Below are 8,909 nucleotides of genomic sequence, written 5' to 3'. Positions count from 1 at the left end.
GTTACCTTCTGTTTTCTTTTATTGTAGTTAACTTTGAGTTACAAGAAAGAAGATGCACATTGGAAAGTAGTAAAACGGAAAATTGGTACGTTACTCTGAACACCAAGGTTGGAAAAACTTACAGTAAATACTGTACAGAGATACACTGCGTCTATGTTTCTGATGACTAAGATGAACTCTACCAAAACAACAGTCATATAAAAAGAGGCCTACGCTTCCCTTATTAAGAACAGGTTAAATACTGTTAACAGATTAGAAGAAAACATGGCACTATATACCCCATTTAGATGTTCATGAATAAGAAATTACCAAAAAAAGCAGGAAATAAAAGCAGCCTAAACTAATGTTTGACTACAAATATAACATTCAAAATAAAAACAGAAATATATTACGGAAGCCCTCGACGGTCACGGGTCAAACTTCCTCCATTTTTCTGCAGTGACACATCAAATTTGTTTTCCTGTGAGACTATTTTCTGGAGATCTCATGAAAAATAATATTTTTTTGTTTTCGTTGAACAGCAAATGTTGTTTTCCCCTAGATATGGAGAGAATTTATCATGAGAAAACAACTTCATAAGATTCATAAGAGAAGACAGTAAACACCGCTCTGTTGTCTGGGTTTTGGGAGTTTCAAAGAAGATAAATGGGCGCTCCTTAATCTGACGTTTTCATCTTTAAATCAGTTGCTACGCTTGTTAAGACGCCATGTATGTGTGCTGGCATGCCGCCGCTGATCTCTTAAACATTAAGCTTTAAGGAAGAAGAGGGAAAAACCTGTTGTCTTCTTAGATAGCGGATTCATTTATCACATTATCGCCTCTTCTTTTCTGGAAATTATTTTGGTTGAACAACATTTGTTATCCTGTGATAATGACATGAATAACTTGCGATCTTGAGAAACCATAATATTTGATTTCTTATCACGAGGCAGTGTAGGAAATGATATGTTCAACCCCTGACCGTTTAGGGCTTCACATCTGTTTCATATACAATACTCAGTAACGCAGTCACCATACTGTTGCACTCTTTCTTATGTTACCATCTAAAGTGCTATTCTCCTCCATTCAAACTTTTTTTTCTTTTTTAGGCATGCAGAAAATAAGTATTTACATCACGTCTGTCAAAACCCCAGTGTATAGAGATTACACGCAGTATACTCGACCATCTGGCTTTAATAACATTTGCACAACAAAAGAAGAGAGAGAGGTTGCATCATTGGAAATTAAAAAAGAGAAATTCCAAATATTTGACACATGCACTGCCATGTTTGTGAAGTGAGTCTATACTTTTTATATTTATTATTTTTCTTGCATATAGCATGAATTCAAATCTACTCAAAGAATCATTTCATGTGGCTGACGATGCTATTCTGTACGTCACATTCCTTGGATATACAGCCGTTTACCTTTAACGCAGAAGAAATAATACATATTCCCAAATATCCACAGCTGAATTATGGAAATGCTTAGATTGAGTTTTTATGCTGGTGAGCTAAACCGGCTGCACAGAGCCCGTCGAAGTACTGACATGAACAACCGAACCAAGGACAGGAGACACGTCACTGTACATCTGTCGCATGAACACTCATCCACACCGGATGAAGAAGAACGACCAGAATTATGACCGTTGGTGTGAGGAACTAAATGGCTGTACAATACATGTATGTGTTGTCTGCATGTGATTAAGTCCCTTCACAATAAAATGACCACACGAGGCAATGCAAAGGTGCGACTTAATGGTTAATAACCGAGTTGTGCAAGCGCGTGACTTTGCCTTTCTGCGAACCGAAACCCGGAGCTACGTTCACAGCTGCAGAGGGAGGTTTCTGGAGACAAAAGCGGGACATACAAGATGGAGTAGGGCAGTGAAATGAGCGCAGGACGGCAGATGGAGGGCGGAGTGGACGGAGGAAAAAAAAAAACAAAACACAAAACACAGGAGGATGAAAAAGGTTTATACCTCGCTGGAGCTGACTCCTCATCTCTGATCGGGCTAGATTGTGAACAACGACTATATGAACATGAGTGATCCACACACACATAAATACACACACACACACACACACACACACACACACACACACACGCGCGCACACACATACATAGATCATCTGATGACCAGGGCAGGCTTTAAGACCTGCAGCAGCCTGTGCTCTTCATCTCCTTGCTGACGTACTCCTGCAGCTTGAACTTCTCGCTGGGATCCTTCATAGACCGGTGCTTCAGCTCCCTGAGACGAAGGGAGAGGATAAGGGGAGGTTAAAAAACAGATCATCCCTCCTTTAACTCTAAAATTAAAAATTTCCAGGCCTAGTTTGGACATAATTTCTAAACCTAGGATAGAATTTGTGCTCTTATAACATTTCAGAGGTTGCATCAGATGAAATAGCTCCCATTAGGCGTAAGTTACAACTAAAGCTAAGCCCTGAATTGGTGTAAAGTCCTCTGTAATGGTTGGTGAAATAACTTTCTAATTAACAACTACTCATTCATAGCTATTTACCAGTGTAGGCCTTAATTATGTGTTTATATTACTGTATAAATACAGTACCGTTTTATCACCCGGATGGTTTCATCACTCGATGTCACTGTTGATATTGTGATAGTGATCAACTAATCATAATGCTTCGTCCTGGTTTATGAACTTTTTTTGTTCTTATTTAGCAATTAACCTTAACGATTTTTTGCTGTTAGCCTCATAGTGTGTAGCGAAGTGTTAAAAGAAAATCAGGCAGGATACGATACATCAACATTGGTTTGTACTTTACACCAGAGTAGTTCAGATGAGACATAGATTCTAAGTAGACCCGGATAGTGAACCCAAAGATGGCGCCCACTGCTCGCCTGGTGCATACGGCGAAAGGGTTTTCTAGTTTCCCCGGGTAACAATCTAGTTATGTGCAAGGAACTTGCACAGTAGGAAGGGTCACTACATCACCGAATCATGCTTTGGTGACAGCTTTATTGAAGCTGATTGGACATGAACGGAGAGACACACTAAAACCCCCAACAACGCATAGTCGTATGACTTCTGATGAAGAAATGCCCTCAAAGACATAAAAGAACACATCTCAGAGAGCAAGTTCACAACTTTATCAATACGTGGTTCGTTCCTTAAAGTTGAAGAGGCTCTTGTTCGTACTGCTGTTCGTGGTGTAAGTGCAGTCTCATCAGTCGGACCTTCCCGCTGTTTGAGTGCGTTTCTCCTTAAATCTCCCATAGACTTCAATACAGCTGACACCACAAAGTCTGGGTGTCATTCAGTCATTCTTTTTTAGGGCTCCTTGGTTATTTGGCCCGACTGAATAGTCACCACTGCTGTTCTTTTATAACGGTGCTTCTTGGGAAAAATGCTTTTTTGGGCTGCAAGGGAAATATTCTCTGCAAAACTGCAAACAGCAACATTGGAAAACGATTTGGAAGCAAGGTTGAGTGGAGACCTTGTATCCACACGGAGACCTCCGGTGTCCCATACACTGAGAAATGACTTCATGGTGAAGGAGACATATTGTACGCAGCAGTTAAACTTTTGAATTGTAAAATATTTGCATATTCATAGATACATAATATTCCAAGACAGAATGCCATTTTAAGAATCTAAATTGAGATAATTGACCTTTGTGTGAAAATATATCTGATCAGTATTCCTTGCTGAGTAATTTTTATGTCTGCAGGGGAACAAGCTGACCTCACGTGGGGAGGTTTTTCTTTTCTTCTCTACTATCTCCAAGGTCAAAAGTAAACCTTCACATGAACAGTGTATTCATGTTTCTTCGTGACGGTCATATGAATCATCATTATCAATGTTTGCCAATATTTAGTGGATTAAAATGGCATAACATCCCTCAATCAGAGAGAATAACACTCACTTCGCCACAGCCGTGAAAGCCAGCTCCACGTTGAGACCTGACCTGGCGCTCGTCTCCATGAAGGGAACTCCGAATTCCTGCAAAGCAACGGCAGCAGCGGTTGGAGAGATTAAATCTCTAAAACATTTTTTCCAAACTCTTTCTAAAAGCTGTTCACGAGTTTGCAGCCGCAGTATTGTGAGGGTGTTTACTTCGGGTGGATCTAGCTCAGATGTGATAAATTTCCCAGCCTTTTCCTCTGCAGGGGAATTTGTCTCAGCCCGCGGTGATGATAACTGATCGGGTCTTTCCCCCTCCCGGGCCGGGCCTTAAGTTACTTAGTGGCACTTTATTGCTCCCACTTCTGGAGAGAATCACTTGGCTGTTGGGCTGTTTGCTATTTGTTTTGTGTGTCACGCTGTGAGGCAACACTCGGGGAGACTGATAAAAAGAAATGTCTGCTCCTGGTTTCAATGCTTAGTGGTTGAATTTATGGCTGTGGCAGGAATCTATGGAATAAAAACTCATTATTAAATATTTATTATCTACAGGAGGCCGATACATCCGAGGTGTCTGGCCTTTTCTGTGTCTTATCGTTTTCCTCACAGAGCAGAAAAAAGAAATCTGTGAGATAATGAGCAAAAAGTGAAAATGAGAACCGATCCGTAAGTAATCCCACCTCTGTCATATTCATAATCCTCTCATCTGTTATTGAAATTCAATCAGTTATACAAATACATGTGGAGAATCTCATTAGAAGAGAATTTGCTGCTGTCACCGGTCTCAAACGAGGCCTTGATTTCACAAGAATCAAACAATAAGTTGGAAACGTTCTGGTCATGTGAGATTTTGCTTCTCGCTGTGATACCTGATAGTAAAAAAAAACAAAAAACTGTGCCCACATCCTTGTTATTTACCTTCGCAAGCCTCTCGCCGTCTTCTCTCTTCACCACCCTCTCATGAGTGGCATCAGCCTGGCGAGACAGACAAGAAACAGGGTCACACATCATGCAGCAGCAGCAGCAGCAGCAGCAGCAGCGCGAAAAAACCACAACAACCACCCGCCCACCAAGCCAGCCACCCAACCAACCAGCGCGAAGATCTGCTCGCTGTTTGTCCACAGTTTACACACAAGCCTTTCCTGGTGTTCAGGTCTGATGGCAGCTAATGAGTCAAGATTGGCTCTCAGGGTGCTAATTAAGGGCTGATATATGGAGCGTGGGGGACAGAGCTCCAAGGCAGAGACATCTGTTCTGTGTTCAGAGGGAGTGATGTGAATAACAGAGACGGAAAATGTGTAACACTGATGTCTGCTGATTAGCAGCTTGAGATATTGTAAGATGTGTGCTTAAAATAAAGAGGACAAATTGTACTTTTAGTGTTATCATCGGGCAAACAGTGAGTGATGACTGACTGATTGGGTTACTTGAACTTAACACCGCTTAATACAGTGCATGTGACCTGTGACTGATGCCAATAAAACAGATACCAAAACAATATATTTCATTTCATGTTTAACATTTACAAGCATGATTTTTTTTCTGCAGGACCTTTTTTAAAAAGCCTTAAAAAATCAGAATTTGGACCTGGTTTTTAAATCCCCCCCCCAATCCCAACATGATCTAGGCTCACTGAAGCCCTTGCTGGGGATCAGACTTGGCTCTGACACGTTGATTTGTTCTGTTAGACCAGTGGCTGCACGCAACATTAAGATCCTGGTTCTATAGCCTCCGCATCGTCTGTCTGTGCCAACGGCTCAAATTGGTCCACCGTGGTCTAGGCCAACAGGAGACTCCGGAGAGTTACTGCTGCTACTCGAATGGTTGCAAAAGGCTAGATAACCTAGAAAACCCGCCAACCAGTGCAACAGTGTGGCTCATTGCATGTGTTTTAAACAGTTTCGGACAACAATGGAGCAGTAAGGCACAGAGGAATGAGCTCGATCAAACTGTGGCTACACAGACAATAGGCTACTTGTAAGTAGATTCAATTCATTTTAGGTTTTCATAGTTTTATTTCTAATATTGTCAGACTTTCTCCATAAATCAATCACTGTTTGGAAAAATCTAATCCAACAATACTTAAATTAAGAACTAGACAAAACACTTTGTATCTATCAAAGATTTCCCACGATGCCTTGCCTTGTTTCCGAGCAGCATCAGCACCACATCCTGCTGGGCATACTCGTGGATCTCCGTCAGCCAAGCCTGGTAACAATACAGGGCAGAGAGACAAGAGAGAGGAGACAGAGTGACCGTCAGTCGAGGAATAAGACATCATGAGTGTAAAAAAACATCCTGAGAAAGAGAGACGAGGAGGAAGAGGAAATATGTAGCACGCATAGAAAGTGCTTCAGGAAAAAGAAAAACCTTGTTTGGGGACGTGACAAGGACGGACCTGAGCATTAAATCTAACAACATGAATAAAGAGGAGGCAGAGTGTGAGAGCGACTACAAGATGAATATGGGTAAAAAAAAACTGAGGCAAGGACAAAGAGATAAAAGGATGAAAAGCAAGAAAGAGACGTAAAAAAACATTCATCGTCTGTTTAATCACCACCGTCTGCTCACAGTACTGTACACAGGGGGACGATGAAGCTTCACCTGCTGCACCTCTGACCGTTAGGGTCTCTGACACCACCTGAACCATCCATCCACTCACTGTCTATGAGCATTTAATCAGCTCGGACACCTGCGAACCCCCCGCTGCTGAAATAATGTCCCTCGTCTCAGCACAAAGCTTAATTGTACCCACAGTGAATTACTCCACATTGGATTTCTGACTGGCCGGTGATCAATGCACCTTTTTTTCTTTAGTAGTCCTTCTACGCAGCCGGTTCTCCTCCGGCGCCCCCCCCTGTAATTAATTCTGGCGATGACTCTGTGTTTGTGTAGAGGTTTCAGCGGGTCACCTCCAGCCAAAGGTCGCGTGAAATAACAGGAGGCGAGACGGACGATGTGTTGACACCGCTACCTGTGAATTTCAGAGTCCGTGCGTGTGGTTAATGAAGACTATATGTGTCAGTCCTTCTCATAAACAATGTATGGAGGTATGTGTTGTTATGAAATCTCCTGTGTGTAACAGCATAGGTCAAAATGATCCGAATGTACTTGATGGGCATTTTAACACGACCAAGCAAAACTATATAATGAATCCTAGTGCTTTTGACTACTTTTTAGTTTTGGTTTCAGCTAGGCTACAACATGTGGTTGCTAGCTTAGGTAATAGCAAACAACAGACTACTGCGCATTAGCCGTAGGCAAAGGTTTGTGTCTGTGTGTTTGAATTCAGGTCAGCCTCTCACTGACCTCAACACTGAGGTAAAAATAAAACACTGCTAAAAAAAAAATCAAGGGAACAATTTAATCACACATCGGATCTTGATGATCCGAAGGAGATTGTTCATGTAAAAAAATTTGTTTTGAGAATCAAGTAAAAGTCTCTTCTTTCAGCAAATACCAGTAGATTATCATATTATTTCTTATATTTGATGGTTGGGCTGTTTGGCCAACTTACAGACCTAATGATTCATCCAAAAAATATAAATAAATAATAAATAAATAAATGAATGCATAAATTAAGCAGATCTATTGATATTGAAAATAATTGTTAGTTGCCGCCCTGTGTACCATCTCCTGTTGTGCCTTTTGCTGTCCACAGCATGAAGCGATCCACAACTAATTCCACACCATCTTTAAAAACCGTCCCTGTCAGTCTGCAGCGATGTCTTCCCACATTTCCACTCTGGAGCCTTGAGCCGGTCGTCTCCACTCATTTCCACAGAATGATGCATGGCCCTCTGCAGGGTGACGTGATTAGCATTGCATGACCATTCTCAAACACGCAGGTTCTTATAAATAAAACATCTGCCTTTTTCGCTCGGCTACCACACCATCATACTGCCAGCTCATGCAATAAGTCACTCACTCTCACAAAGGTTCATTGCACTTGATTTTATTATATCCCGGCTTTTCTATTTGGACTTATTTTCTGGAGTTACAACCAAACGTATCTCCGCTCTCGTCGGTTACCATCTCTATAAAATATGTGTTCTCTTTAAGCAGTTGTTAGTTTATATGAACAGGAGATAAAGAAATGCAACAAATGTGCGGATAGAAGAAGGGAAACGTTTGAATGATTTGACAGTTTCGATCTGGAGCTCATACATTCTGGCCTTAAATTGAGGTGAAATAAACTGGACAAACACAGGGTTTAATTCTAAAGTGTACAACAGTATATGTACCACATTTAGATATACTATGTCTTGGCGTGTGAGCATTTAACCATTCTGCCCACACGGTTCACCACTTGTGTATTTCAGTCCTCCTCTTTATTGTCTTAGCTAAAAAAAAAATGCTGAATTACATTTGCGATTTCATGCGCTACAGATTTAATGAGGTCAGAGAGGTTTGGCGATTCCGAAAAACCCCCGATGGTGGCTCAGAGGCTCTTTAATAAGGCAGCGAGCTCCACCTGCGGGGAGCGGAGTGCCGATTGACGGGAACATATTAAAGACGTTTAGAGAAAGGTCCAGCTGAGCCCTCTGCTATTCTGAGATAAGTGGAGGAGGATTGAGTCGGGTTAAGTAGAATTTGCATTACCGGTGCTCTTCAACATATTGCTGAAGGGGGCTAAATGCTACTGAAGAATGTTTTGTATGTGGATAATTACCTGCTTCATGCATAATTCAGCTCTCAAGGTTTTCCCCATCATTCACATGTCATCTCGCTGAAGTCCACCGCTCGTCATCGCCGCTTTAAATACTCTGTGTTTGCATGAGGTAGGCTCCATCAATCAACTAACTAACTAAAATAGTTGCTTTGTAACAGACGGATCATCTGTTCAACTTTGCAAAACTTTCATCCTCCCACAACAAGTCTGAGCAAAACCTCTGTGAGATAAAATCAGCTTTCCTCTGAGCGATTCTGCAGGTATTATCGTTAATGAACCGTAGCTTGTAATTAGATCATTCTGCTGTTTATCCCCCCTCCAATGGTTTATTTCACAGATACAATCAATGAGCCCAGGTGATGCCACTTGTCACCTTTGACCAAAGCCTC

The 8,909-nt window shown here is 41.6% G+C and overlaps 1 protein-coding gene across 1 annotated transcript in view; it reads right to left on the bottom strand.

Moving 5' to 3' along the window:
- Position 1: 1 nt before the first annotated feature.
- The window catches only part of LOC115575422 (ras-related protein Rab-26-like), a 68,274-nt gene continuing 59,366 nt past the window's right edge, over positions 2 to 8,909 (bottom strand). The window contains exons 6-9 of the mRNA XM_030407480.1: positions 5,991 to 6,056; positions 4,767 to 4,823; positions 3,871 to 3,947; positions 2 to 2,231 (exon numbers count right to left, since the gene is read on the bottom strand). Of these exons, the coding sequence (XP_030263340.1) occupies positions 2,132 to 2,231; positions 3,871 to 3,947; positions 4,767 to 4,823; positions 5,991 to 6,056 (300 nt within the window). The 3' untranslated portion in view covers positions 2 to 2,131. The remainder of the gene's footprint in view (positions 2,232 to 3,870; positions 3,948 to 4,766; positions 4,824 to 5,990; positions 6,057 to 8,909) is intronic.

Source organism: Sparus aurata, chromosome 23 (genome assembly GCF_900880675.1).
Source record: "Sparus aurata chromosome 23, fSpaAur1.1, whole genome shotgun sequence".
Classification (NCBI taxonomy): Eukaryota; Metazoa; Chordata; class Actinopteri; order Spariformes; family Sparidae; genus Sparus; species Sparus aurata.
The sequence above is the reverse complement of the archived record's forward strand: the minus strand, read 5'-3'. Positions and strand labels throughout refer to the sequence as shown.